The 14,090-nt window shown below is 44.8% G+C and overlaps 1 protein-coding gene across 1 annotated transcript in view; it reads right to left on the bottom strand.

The window, feature by feature from the left end:
• Nucleotides 1-6,888: 6,888 nt before the first annotated feature.
• Nucleotides 6,889-14,090, bottom strand: part of LOC306733675 (GRB2-associated-binding protein 1-like) — a 16,168-nt gene continuing 8,966 nt past the window's right edge. Inside the window, exons 5-13 of the mRNA XM_079214954.1 lie at nt 12,968-13,611; nt 11,437-11,519; nt 11,219-11,328; nt 10,297-10,565; nt 9,915-9,986; nt 9,267-9,363; nt 8,363-8,498; nt 8,092-8,223; nt 6,889-7,637 (exon numbers count right to left, since the gene is read on the bottom strand). Coding sequence (XP_079071080.1) covers nt 7,455-7,637; nt 8,092-8,223; nt 8,363-8,498; nt 9,267-9,363; nt 9,915-9,986; nt 10,297-10,565; nt 11,219-11,328; nt 11,437-11,519; nt 12,968-13,611 — 1,726 coding nt within the window. The 3' untranslated portion in view covers nt 6,889-7,454. The remainder of the gene's footprint in view (nt 7,638-8,091; nt 8,224-8,362; nt 8,499-9,266; nt 9,364-9,914; nt 9,987-10,296; nt 10,566-11,218; nt 11,329-11,436; nt 11,520-12,967; nt 13,612-14,090) is intronic.

Here is a 14,090-nt window from a genome sequence, read left to right as displayed (position 1 = left end):
TCTATCACCTGGGAGGTAGAGGAGCGAGTCAAGGCTGCCCTGGAGGCCCAGCCCGGGCCGAGCTCCTGTCCCCCTGACCGCCTGTTCGTTCCCCAGACCCTGAGGTCCGAGGTCCTCCAGTGGGCGCATAGCTCCAAGCTCACGTGCCATCCTGGGAGCCAGCGTACTAGGGATGCTTTGCAGCAGAGGTTCTGGTGGGCTACTCTGGAGAAGGACACCCGGGAATTCGTCAACGCCTGCCCTGTCTGCAACCGGCACAAACCTTCCCACCAGGCTCCCGCTGGTTTCCTGCAATCTCTGTCTGTCTGTGCCGCATCGGCCCTGGTCTCACATCTCCCTGAACTTTGTGACCGGTCTCCCGCTGTCCAACAAGCACACCACCATCCTAACGGTGGTAGATTGGTTCAGCAAGATGGCCCACTTTGTCCCCCTGCCCAAGCTCCCCTCGGCCAAGGAGACTGCTGAGCTGGTTCTGCTGCATGTCTTCCGGCTTCACGGGCTTCCCACGGATGTAGTCTCCGACCGGGGTCCTCAGTTCACGTCAGTCTTCTGGAGGGAGTTCTGCACGCTAATCGGGGCCACAGCCAGCCTGTCATCGGGATTCCACCCACAGTCTAATGGCCAGACGGAGCGCAAGAACCAGGAGATGGAGACAGCTCTACGGTGCTTGGTCTCCGAAACTCCAGCATCCTGGTCCCAGCAGCTCCTGTGGGTGGAGTATGCTCACAACACCTTGACCAGCTCCGCCACTGGAATGTCCCCGTTCCAGTGTGCCTACGGGTTTCAACCTCCATTGTTCTCGGCCTTGGAGAAGGAGGTTTCCTGCCCCTCGGTCCAGGCTTTCATCCGCCGCTGCCACCGTACCTGGGCCAAGGCCAGAGTTGCGCTCCTCAGCTCAGACAACCGGTACTCCGCAGCGGCCAACCGGCGCCGCTCCAAGGCTCCCACCTACCAGGTTGGTCAGAAGGTGTGGCTGTCGACCAGGGACCTACCCTTGCGAGTGGAGGCAAAGAAGTTGGCACCCAGGTTCATCGGACCATTCGAGGTCCTGAAGGTCATCAATCCTGCAGCGGTGAGGCTCAAGCTGCCCCGGGCCATGCGGGTCCATCCGTCATTCCACATCTCCAGAGTCAAGCCGGTTCGGGAGTGTCCACTGGTTCCTGCAGTACAGCCTCCACCGCCACCGCGGTTCATCGATGGAGGTCTTACCTACACGGTGCGTCGCTTACTTCGTTCCCGCCGTCGTGGGAGAGGGTTACAATACCTGGTAGACTGGGAGGGCTACGGCCCAGAGGAGAGATGCTGGGTCCCGGCCCGACACATTCTGGATGCCCCTCTCATAAGAGAGTTTCACTGCAGCCACCCTGACCAGCCCTCCAAGGGGCCTGTGCCCACGGGGGCTACCCAGCCGAACTCTGCTCCCTCTCTTCCGTCGGCAGAGTCAGGCATCGAGGAGGAGCCGTCCTCCGACCAGGACAATCCACCCGCCGATGAGGAGAGGGCGGAGATGTCGGAGGAGTATTAGTCCTCCCTCAGATCTTCTTCGTGGCGATGGCTTTGGGACGTCAGGAGCCGTCCCTTAGAGGGGGGATTCTGTCACGGTTCAGCGCCACACTTTCTTGATGTTATTTTCATCCTGTCTGCCTGTCTGTATACTAACTGTCCTGTCATTCCAGAGCCTGCCACTCACACCTGATTACCACTCATCACCGTCACCTGGCCTCACGCCCATCTCACCTGCAGCCCGTTCCCTCATTAGCTCACTATTTAGGTCCCCTCACTTGCATGTGTCCTCTGCCAGATCGTCTTGTGTTTTGAACCTTGCTCTCCAGCATTTCCTGTGTGTAACCTGTAGTTACCTGTTAAGTAAACGAATCATATTCCGTACCTCTGCCTTCCTGAGTTGTGCTTTTGGGTCTTTGGGTTATTGGGCCGTTACACCGAGCCCTCTAAAAAATGAAAGTATTTAAAAGGTTTTCAAGAAGGTCTGCTGGACAAACAGGAAATATATCATAATCTACGTCAGAGGCAGATAAAGGCTGCTTCTTTGCGTAAACAATCTGGCTTTTATCAAAGTTAAATCTCTTATCAAGATTGTGTTTAGTAGCTGGACGCCACACTAACAAAGAGCCACCATACACCCGCATGCTTCCAGAAATCCAACACTTTAAGGACTTTCCGATGGACCGATGTTGCTATTGTATCAACTGATGTCCGAGTGTTTTCACACGTAGTCAGACTGCTGCATAGATGAGCCGATACAAGAGATGCACCTTGTCCAAACTCACCAGAGACGTGGAGAGAGAACAGCTTCACCTTCCTGCCAGACCCCGTGGACATCCTACAGAGGTACAGGCCCGAGTCGTCGGTCCGGACTCTGGACAGCTGCAGCCGGACGCGTCCCGTCCTGAGAGCGTCTTGGTCACACTGCACCCGTCCTGCAAACTGCTCGTGCAGAGACTCGTCAACGCTGCGGTCCCGATGGAAGAAAACCTTCAGCTCCGGCACCGACACGCAGTGGATCTTCAGCGAGGAGACGGAGATGTCGGCTCTGGACGAGAAGCTCCACTCCACCGTGATGTTGCCGCCCTCCTCTGCCCGACACCTCAGAGCCACGTGGTGAGGCTCAGACGTCCCTGAGAGGAGGGAAGAGGTGAACCCATGCTCTTGCTATACTTCTGTAGTAAGACATGAGTCACGCCATGCAGGGCCACAAAACAGCTGAACATGCCACACCTCTGAGTCACGGGAAACATGAGTTACAAGTAAGCCGATGATGACGAAGACGCAACGGAATCCTGCATCTGATTTCAGGCTGAAGTGAAAGTTAAACGTTTCCCAGGTCTTTGGTCACAAACAAAAACAAATTCACAGTTCTACCTGATGATGGCGCTAGATGGAAAGTTAAATTGCCGCCATTTTTTTTTTTATTACAAGTTCCCCAAGGCAATTGAAGTACATTTCAAGGCAATCACAACAAGAACAAAAAAACCCTCACAAATGTGAACCACAAAGTGGCGCAACAGGAAAAGTCAGAGGATCACCAAAAAAAGCATTACGGTTCACCCTCAGGGGACCACGAATGTGTCTTCAAAATGCCAAAGCGATCCGTCTGGGTGTTGTCTGGTTAAAAATACTGCAGCCAGCCTGTATTAAAGTCACCATTTCTTCATTTTAGTATATCGATTTTTCAAAGGTTGCAAATGACAAGAAAACACAACAATAGTGTCTTAAGTTTTGTGAGTCAGGAAAAAAAAGATGAGGCTGATTTGTACCCTTTTTTCTTTTCCATAAAATAAAGTGAAGGCGTCAACTCACCATGGACAAAGGAGGCGAAGCCGATGAGCATCAGGATCCTGCAGAACATCTTCACCCTGGGAAAGAAGACAAGAGTTTAAGCAACAAAGTGCATTCCACAACGTAAAGTCTTTGCAGTTTCAGCACCCACATGTTCTCAGTTGGAGTTCACCTTCTATCTATATCTATAGCCGCTATCTTGCTTGTGCTTTTCCTTCACAACTCTGATCTGTTCCTATGCACCTCTAACCATTTTACAGTGAGTAAAAAAGAAGAAAAAAGAAGACTCCTCCCTATTGTCTGATGTAATCAGAGTGACGCCCACATTTGTGCAGGTACAACCCTACTGTAAGGTGGTTTCCTGAAGTCAGGGTACAGGTATGCTGCCGTACTTAACTCTAATGTGGTCGAAGAATAATGAACCGTATATGCACTCACATTTATTCTTACGCACATGGTGTTCAATCATAATGACATGCATATGATGATGTACAACATACGCAGAATGCAAGATTTTGAATAATTTTGTGTCAGGGCAAGCAAATATCCAGCATTGTTTAAAATTAGTGATGCGAATTAACTGCGTAAAGCGTAACAATCCATCCATATACTGAACCCAGCCTTTGCCCAATGACAGCTGGGATCGGCTCCAGCGCCCCGCGACCATGAATAGGATAAGCGGTTCAGATAATGGATGGAATTAATTATGTGCATTTATATTTTTTTATACCACAACAGTGTTGTAGTGTGTGGAATATTCCACAGCAATGGACTATTTCACTAGTGTGGAATATTCCATTGTTGTGGCAGCATTTAAGATCAAGAGGAAGTCTGTACTTTTCTATCACCTGTGAGTGAGACTTTCGGTCGGAGGGGGAGGGGCTCCAACCGGCTTCTCTGCTTTTTGCAGCAGCTTAAAGAATCAGAATGAAATAACACCCGAGGAGAACTTACTTACCAGATCAGGTCAGACGACAACAATAATAATGACGTAACACGTGCGGCTACTTAGCTCTTCTCTCAACAATTAGTGGATCCACGATGTTAATGACACATCTATTACACTAATGTGTTGGGTGTATTCAAAGTGGATCCAGATGGAGGAATATAAATAAATAGGTCAAGGAGAATATCAGTGCGTGTGTGTGTGTGTGTGTGTGTGTGTGTGTGTGTGTGTGTGTGTGTGTGTGTGTGTTTAGGAGCCTCTAAATCACTGGTGTCAAACTCGAATCCGGCCCGCCACGTCATTTTATGTGGCTTCGCGGACCCGTTTTCAGTGAATCGCGGACCTTTGCATGGGCTTTTATTTTGAAGGGGATTTGTTATGTGCTTTTATTTTGAAGGATATTTTTTATGCAGCGGAGTGCAATCTATTCACACTCCTCAATGCTGCGTCCACAACACTTTACACGTGGGACTATTTGTGATAGTTAAGCTTCATTACCGACTTTTTTATTCCCTGTTTGTGCATGAAAACACGGAGCCTGTTAAAAAAGGCTGAAGTTATAAAAATATTATGCGTGTTGTATTACCTCATGTCCTTAAGATGCACTTTTGGGTTTTTAATTGTGTAAAAGGGAATATTTTTTTTAAAAAGTGTTGGTGTGCTTCTCAGGTTCAAACTGCACCATATCATTAAATTGCAAAACATTACAATAATCATGAACAAATATATTGATGCTACACATCAAATTAAACAAAAAAAAAAAAAAAAAAAAAAAAATAATAATTATTTATTTAAATAAATAAAATAAATCGCTGAGTCAGCAAATTTTGAAAAAAAATTGAGAAAATAGCAAATATAAGAAAAAATGCAGTTCCCTCAGTAAATCCCCACTAATACAAGTTTATTGAACATCATAAGTTATATACAAGTGAAATATAAGGTTTGCTACATGAAAAAATTCAAATGTCACAGATGTGTAAAAATATGCTCAAATGTGCCGAAATGCTAATTTTGCATTCTCGCCTGAATTCTCTCTGTACTTTACCCAATCTGACTTTGTTCTGCTTCACTTTTTCAAGTGAAAACATTGCAGAGAGACTGTTCACATATTGTGCTATGATGTGGGAGAGATTCAGGCGTAATGAAGCATCATTTCAAGGAGATAATCATCTATAGGCGGACCTGGAACTTCTATTTGTTCTGTGTTTCAATCTTTATTTACTCTTAGCCAGCAACACATATACTAATATTTACACATCTAACCAAAAGCTCACAAGGGTTGCCTTTATTATAACACCAAAATTATTCAAATAGCCCTTGTGGTTGCAGAGATACACCCTTTTTAGTTTGGGTATGCTATTTCGAGCTGAATCTTAAAAAATGCCTTGGGGCTTAAAAGGTTAAAGCTCCTTGTCTAAAAGGTTCCGTCTGTTAGTGCAGTACCCACCTGAAATGGAAAGATGAGAGCTCCAGCGCCTGCATGGACAAAACCAATTGTCAGAGAAGTTAAAGAACAAATGAATAACTGCAACACCAGGAACTTCATGCAGGTTTCAAATCAGAGGACGGAAGGACCATATATATATATATATATATATATATATATATATATATATAACCCCGCCTCCCTTAGATACGGTTGCTTAACAGCAAAACACTGGCACAGTAAACAGTGAAGTAAATAAACACACACGGCGTCGCAGATTGACAGGAGGTGACGCTTCCATTTAATTGAGTCATAAACTGATTTCCCTTCATGTCACTTGCACTCCACCACTTTGATGGAACTGTAAATAAGTCTATTTGATGGAACGCCATGCAATTTTGGTCCAGACATTCATGGTTTCCACTGAATTTTGTGACCTCCTGACCTTTTTACATACTGACATCGACGGAATTGGTTGCAATTGTTGTTGCGCAATGTCAGCGTGAGAATGTCAGCGTGATGATGTCAGCGTGATGATGTCAGCGTTACTGAGGAGCCACTAGCACGGCTGGTTTTTTTGGTACTTTTGTATGTCTGTGGCAGACACAGCAGGTAGATAAGAGATACACTAAGATACTCCTTTATTATCCACAATAGCAATATTATATATACAGACGGAATAAAAAGTATTTACAATGTATTTTTATTGCACCAGTTAAAGTGATAAAGTTATAGTATTTGGAGGCTGGGATTTGGGTAATGCTAGTTTCAATTCATGTTTTGGCTCACGCACAAAAACAAGTGCAATGTCATCATGCACATTGCTTTTTCTCGAGTGTCGCCCCTTTGAACAGGGTGCTACTTTACTTCAGCTTCATTTTAAACATGCCATTATATTTAACAACTCCTAAATATACTCTGGCATGCAGTGGCATTTCATATTTTGCCTCGTCTTTACTGTTATTGCCTTTTTGTTAAAAAAGGGAGATCTTGGAACTGAGATGACTTAAAGGTCTCACCAACACTACCAAGAGAGCGTCGAAAAGGAAAGTTTAAAAATCTTGTTCCATTGGTTCTGCATTCACAGACCTGACATGTTTGCACAGTACTGACTTGTACTTGGCAGCTGTAGGTGTTTACATTTGCATGTGGAAGCCGAGCTGTTTTCATGCATCAATAAAGTCACAACAGAAGCCCAAAGTACTGATGTGTAGTGTTTATTCATTTAGTCACAGCTGGACAGTCATCACTGTTTTTACAGAATCAATAATTCAGAGAAGTAGCTGGTGCTTCATTTGATGCCGGTGGATTCACTGTGCTTCACTGCCATTTTTTTTTTTTTAAAGTGGTATCAAACCTTTGACCTAAGTTCTTATTTCTACAACACTTCTTCGAGGTAATAATGCTCTGGAGGGAGAAATGTGGTTAATTAAATAAAATCTCAAAGAACCTCAGATTCTCAGAGGAAGTGAAGCTAAAGCGACCGAAAATATGTTGATGAAGAAGCTTTGGATAAATGTATTGTCACATTCTTTAAATGTATTTCTATGAACAAAAGCTCCCTGCACAGCGGACACATTTAAAAATGTCAGACGAATGATTGTTAATCTTCAACATATTTCATTGTAGCAGCAAAAAACTAAACTTCCTTGTTGTCTATATATTGTTGTCCATCACACAATACAGATGTCCTCCTGACATATCTTTCTGTTTTTGTTGTCAAATGACTGCAGACATCAAACTGTGATTTGGGGATGTAAAGAAATGAGCAGTAAGGAGTTTGCTTCAGCATTTCTCCTTCTCCGTGGACATCCTCCCATCATGCCATGCTTCTCTGGTGCTCCTCAGGGCCTTGGTTCTCTTGGGGTCCACCACCACGTAGTCCACACGTGCACGCTCGCCCCGTGCACGCTCCTTGCCTGCTCCGGCCTGCTCGCCGCCGCCTCCCCCTTCTGCTGTGCAGCGTTTCTGGTTATGGTACAGATGTAAAACCAAAACTTAACAATATAATTTAAAAAAAAATCTAAATGTATCATACATATTGATATTTAATACTTTAACAAAGCGTTGACATGATATGATGGCTAAACTTTTTTTCCTGTAAGAACCAATTATTGTAAAATGATAACAGGAACATTTTACATGCCAACAGGGCTGTACAATATCTACCTCTGTATATATATATATATATATTCATATATAATTTTTTTTATATATGTAAATCTATATGTATACATTTTTTTAATATATATATATCTATATGTATATATATTTTAATATACATTTATATATATGTGTATTTTGTAATATATAAACAAATATGTATATTTATTTATATATATATATATATATATATCTCTATATGTAGATAAATATATATATATATATACATATATATATAAAACACAGAGAGTGGTGTCACCTGTCTTGTTGGTGTTCGCCAGGTGTGGAGGTCCAGGTCCAGGTACTCCACCTGTTTGTCGCCTATGACTCGCCGTAGCATCGGGCTGCTGACTCCGCCCTCTGAGGCCCGGTGCAGCATGAGCCTCAGAGACTGTACACACACACACACACACACACACACACACACACACACACACACGAAGGAAGGAAGGAGAGCAAAGACAGCAATGATGGAAGGAAAATAGGAGGAGAAAAAAGAAAGTAAGTACAGTGGAGTGTTTTTTTCTTACCGCCTCCCCGGTGCTGAAACTGAGGCCGGAGGTGGTTGTCGTCATGGCGACGTAGCTGTCATCGGTGTCTTCGGAGTCGGAGGACGGAGACGAGCTGTGAGCAGAGGTCGGCCTGACCGACCGACAACTGGCCGGACTGACACACAATGATTAACATGAGCACATTATGCAGCTGATATTACAACAACTGTATTATTGATGAATCATTTCCTCTTTTATTTCCCGGAAAAAAGTTTGTGGCAGTTTGCCAAACCCTGTTGACGACATTTCAATGATTGGTCTAGTTGATCAACAGAAAATGTTAAACTACTTTAACCAATTATTTGGTTGTGTTCGCATCATAGTATTCACATATAGTAATTTTTTGAGTTTTGGAGAAATAGAAGACATTTAAAGACAAATACATTGTAATGGGGTATTTTTTTTAAACTAGGTTTTAATTTAATAAATGCAACAAAATGAATCAATGAATCAAGACAATAACAGTCAGATTGGTCCATGATCTGCAACACTAAAATAATACAATAGTAAGAATGAGAAAAATATATTACCAAATTCATATGGTCATTATAAGATATAGATAATACTTTTATATAATTAATTAATAACACCAGCACTATATCTTTCCTCAGTGTAGCTGCTACTGTTTCTGCTTTAATTTGCATTACTTCTACTTTTATTACCACACCTTTACACTCTGGTTGGTAGTGATAACTTTACATAACTGTAGCACCACAGGGGGGCAGCAGAGAGCAACACAGCTGAATATGACTGCTCAGATATTCACGTGTCATATTTCTCTCTCTGGTTCTGTAGGAGACGTTTAAATATTCACGTGTTTGTTTTTCTTCCTGCCGACACTGCAATAAAAAAACATCACACACACAAACATGCACACACTTACTCCCGCGTGAAGGTTCGAGTGACAGGCGAGCGTACGGGGGGCGGGACTTCCTGCCAGTCCTGCTGCATTGGAGTGATGTCCAGAGGAGCTGGTTTCACTGGGAGGAAGAGAGAGAGAGAGAGAGAGAGAGAGAGAGAGAGAGAGAGAGAGAGAGAGAGAGAGAGAGATTTGTTTACTACTTTCAGAAGCACAATTAACTGAGAATGTTTTATGCCCAAAAACGAACAGTGATCATCTCAGTGAGAACAGACGTTAAAGCCTGTAAGCATGACATACATATTTACTCTGTAAACACTGGTATGTGCTGCATTTTGAGATAAGAGAATATTGCATATTCCAGCCAACAGAAAGTGTAAAATGAAAAATAAAAAACGCTAACTGGGCTTTTTTATGTATGAAAACAAAAAAAGCTTTTTAACAACGAAGCAGCAGTGTTGCAGAAAGACCTCCCAAAAATGTCCACCTTTACTAATATTTAAAGTGGCTGTCACGCAGCCTCGTTGAGCAAAGTGCGAGCAGGTAAATAATTCAAACTTAAAAGGAGGTTGAAGGGTAACAAGAGAGACGAGAAGTGACAAACAGAGAAAGAAACACTGGGGGAGAAGGAAACCATTTCAGGAACAGAAATCACAGACTTGTAGCTCGTACCTCTTTTTTTGTGCGTCGACTCTGCAGCCGTCTGGACGTCCGTTCTCTCTGCCGGCTGACCGACCGCAACTCCTGCAGGGATTCAGAGCGTCAGACGGCAGAAAGCATCAACCAATATATCAACTAAATCTACGGGGAGGCTTCTGTTTATGTGCAGAATCTACATTCAAATGTTTGTGCAAACTACAGCAATGATCAAGACGCAAAGAGACGACTCCTTGTTTGTGTTCGGCAGATTGTAGCTGTTGAAATTATGTTTGAGTGGAAGTTTTAGTTATTTTCTTTCCTTGATGTATTGTATAATATGGTGTTATGATGTCTCAGTCCTGACGTGTATACAAAGGGATTAAACATGAAATATCCCTGATAAACTCCAACTCACCTCTGCGTTGTGGCTTCAGGTTGCGGTGGATCGGAGGGGGCATCGCCTCCACTTCCTGTCCGTCGGAAGTGTTCGCGGTGTTGAGGGGGACCGCGGGAGTCAGGGGGGAACCACGAAAACCCAAGTGGGCGGGCGGGGGGACTTGTCTCCCGAGGGAGGCCAGGTCGCCTGTGGCCGGGTTGGGATGAATGGGAAGGGAAGGGGTCATGGGGGTCATGGGGATGTAGTTGGTCTCCTGGATCGGGTCAGAGGGAGGATGTGGAGGCACCCTGGAACAAGAGAAGAAGAAGTAGTTAGACATTGGGCGGTGTTTTTCACATCGAGTGCGATAAATAATGGCGTCCATGACTCTGAGAGGGTTCCATGGGTTTGTGGGTGTTGGCCTCCACTGAGGGTGGCCCCTTGGATCTCAAGGACAGAGTCCAGTTCGCGGACCCTGAAGATTGCGTCTCATGCTCTTTGCAGATGATGTGATTCTGTTGGCATCAAACCTGTGAACTTCAGCCCTCACTGGGACGGTTTTGCAGCCGAGTGTGAAGCCGTCCTGATGAGAGTCGGTACCTCCAAGTCTGATGCTCGGGGGATTGCGTCGCCCGGGTTGGGAGTGAGTCCCGTCCCCAAGATCAAGTATCTCAGTGTCTTGTTCATGAGTGACGGATTATTCTAGTTTGCCGTCCTGGTATCCAAGAAGAGACGAGACGATGTCCAGCTTTAATCAAGGGTATCGCGAAAGGCATTGGATCGAAGTTTGTCCAAAAGGAGTCCATTTAGGTCCACAGACATTAAGACAGACTCGCCTGGCTGTGTCATTTACGGTGGACAATCATGTCTCACGCTCACTATTCATGTATATGAATAAATACATCTCAAAAGAAACATATTAGGAACACGACTTTATCATATGGCGTATCTTCTGACTGACCTTGGTGCAACGGGAGGCTCCGTGGTGGCGGCGCTCATGGGAACATAGTTTTCGTCCACATCATCATCTTCAGAGCAAACGCTACCCAGAGGTAACAAGCCTTTATTAAACTGAGAGAGGGAAAGAGAGACGAAGAGTTTGATACAGATATAAAATGATCAGAAAAAACACATTAAATATGTTAATTTATTGTATTTTCTCTTTAAGATTTAACTCACGAAGTAGCTGTTGAAGCTCTCGCTGAAGTCAAACATGCTCGCTCTGTCGGACAGAGACCGAGGGATGTGAAAAGACTCACAACCTGAAACACAGAGGATACAAACGTATACGTAAACCACCGGAAGCACTTTGTTCAAAACCATTGACATTTTGGGATTTAACTCTTACATTGCTTAGAGTTAAATGAGAAGTTTGATACCAATCTCCGCTGGAGCCAGGAGGTTAGCTTAGCTTAGCATAAAGACTGGAAACAGGGGGATGCAGCTGGTCTGACCCTGTCCACGGTTTAAAAACCCACTAAATATGTTATGTCTTGTTAATTTGATTTGGACAAACTAAATGTAAAAGGAGAGGCTGGCCTGTTTTTACGTTTATTTCCAGAAGCGTCAAACTAGTCTTTTAAATTCTCTGTATACTTGTACTGTGCATTGGCCCCTCTTGCATTGTAAACTTCACATGTAACTTATTGGCAGAGGAGCGTGAAGACTTGTGTTGACAGAGAGCAAACAGAGCTTGACCAGATCTGAATGTAGATGACACCAACAAAGGCCAAATCTGTGCACAAATCATCAAGTCCAGGCATGTTGTCTTGAATTAGCTCTGAAGCACCATTAAGGAACTTTGGAGAATTATGAAAATTGTTTACTCACCAGGCTTGAATCTGACAACAACTCTTTGTGCTCTTTTGGGTCAAAGGTCTCGTCTGATTAATGAAACTAATTCCAATCAAATCATGGTGCAAACCGGCACAAATAGTTTCAGCCTTGAGGCTATAATCCATCAACCCTGCCAGCTCTGCACAATAAAGCTATTGATCTCCTCTGAGGTTTAAAACTCTCTTTATTTCCACAATACTGATTCGCCCGACAGACACCGAAAGGCTTTTTCGTCTGTGAGCTGAATAACCAGATATTTTTGTCAGGAGTAAGTGGACACCCAAATAGTCAAAACAAGAGTGAATATGGGAAATTCAATTCGTCAGGTGGAAGCAATCATGACTCCAAACGATAATGCTAATGTAGTGAGCCAGAATGTGATCAAATGTACGCGTATTTGTGGTCTTCTGCCCCTAAAGGCCGAACAACTGCCACACTGATTTGGAGGCTGGTTTACTTAAAACGAAGAGATTGAGGACTCAGATCTCTGAGCTCTGAATAGATTACTGAAAGGGGTGCAGACCCAAAGACACGAAAACAACCACAAAGAGACACAACGAGAACATAAAGAGACACAACTGACCACAAAAAGAAACAATCGACCACAAAGAGACACAACGAGAACATAAAGAGACACAACTGACCACAAAAAGAAACAATCGACCACAAAGAGACACAACGAGAACATAAAGAGACACAATTGACCACAAAGGGACGACCCTCTGACATTCACAAATGAACACATTAAATCTCCTTTCTTTCATCCGAACAAAAAAAGTGTCAAAATTCCACCTCGCAATAACGTGACCAAGCACATTCCTCAAAAGCACTCCTTGAAAACAAGACCTTCGACCACAGCCGTTTCTCTCCTCACCTGTTGGCGTGCGCCCCGGCGCGGTGATGGTGTTGCTCCTCGGCAGACCTCCTCCCTCCACGCAGCCGTCCCTCCTCTCTTGCTCCGAAGAGGACCGGGGGAGCGTTGCGGACCACGTGCCCACCGCCGAGCCCTCTCCCGGGGCCGCGGCGGCCTGGGGCTTGGGCGGGCGTGGCGGGGGAGCGGCGGTCGAGGCCTGGGGCTCCGCCGGGGTCAGGGAGTCCACGCTGGGGGTGGAGGAGGGCCGGCGGAGGGGTTGCGTGGTGGACGCCGGGCGAGGGATCTGGTAACCGCTGGTGGTGTACGAGGGGGCATTCGGATGCACGGCGAAGTGTCTGTCATTACCGAGAGGTATCGCCACGGGCCGCAGGTGGAAGTCCAGGGAGTGCTTCCTGGGATGAGGGGAGGGGTGACAGCGAGGTCGGACGGGTCGTCTCTGGAGGTCAGAGGTCACGCTGGCATCCGGAGAGGATGTCAAGAAGGCAGCCGTCCAAGGGGCTGTCCTAAAACCGGAGGATGGAGGTGGGAGGCCGTTGGGGAGGAGGGAAGGAGAGGAGGAAGAGGAAGAGGAGGAGGAGGTGGCGGAGGGGAGAGGGTTGTCGTTGTAGTCGGTTTCAAGAGAAGTGGAGGAACCTAAAGGAGGGCTGGAGACAGAGAGATACCGAAATTAGAGTTTTTAAAAATGAACAGTTCAACAAAAACTCGGCTTAAAAAGAGCTCCAGATTTCAGCCGATCCCGAGCCAAACTATCTGGACGGAAAACAATCTTTCCAACTGTAAGGTTTTATTGTTCTGATGACTTGTCGCATGGAGGTATGTGAAGAAATCTGTGGGTGTGAATAAACCTCTAATCCCAGATTTCAACATGTCTAAACCTGTAACTCTGACTGTTAGTCTGGATGATTTACTTTCTTCTTTCCATCCTTTAGTCCGAACATTTTTGGAAAAATGTGTGCATGTATGTATGTTTATAACAGAAGCCAAGAATTTACAAAAAACCTCATGTGTTATACTGATTTATAATTCTGTTTGTCATTACCGTTGTGTTATTATTTGTTTGGCTATAGCCGGTCATTTGGGAAGGGATTTTTGAGGTTTCTAATATTCATAAAGACATACGCTC

This window comes from Taurulus bubalis, assembly GCF_910589615.1.
Source record: "Taurulus bubalis genome assembly, chromosome: 3".
In the NCBI taxonomy this organism is placed as follows: domain Eukaryota; kingdom Metazoa; phylum Chordata; class Actinopteri; order Perciformes; family Cottidae; genus Taurulus; species Taurulus bubalis.
This window is presented reverse-complemented; position numbering and strand designations above follow the sequence as displayed.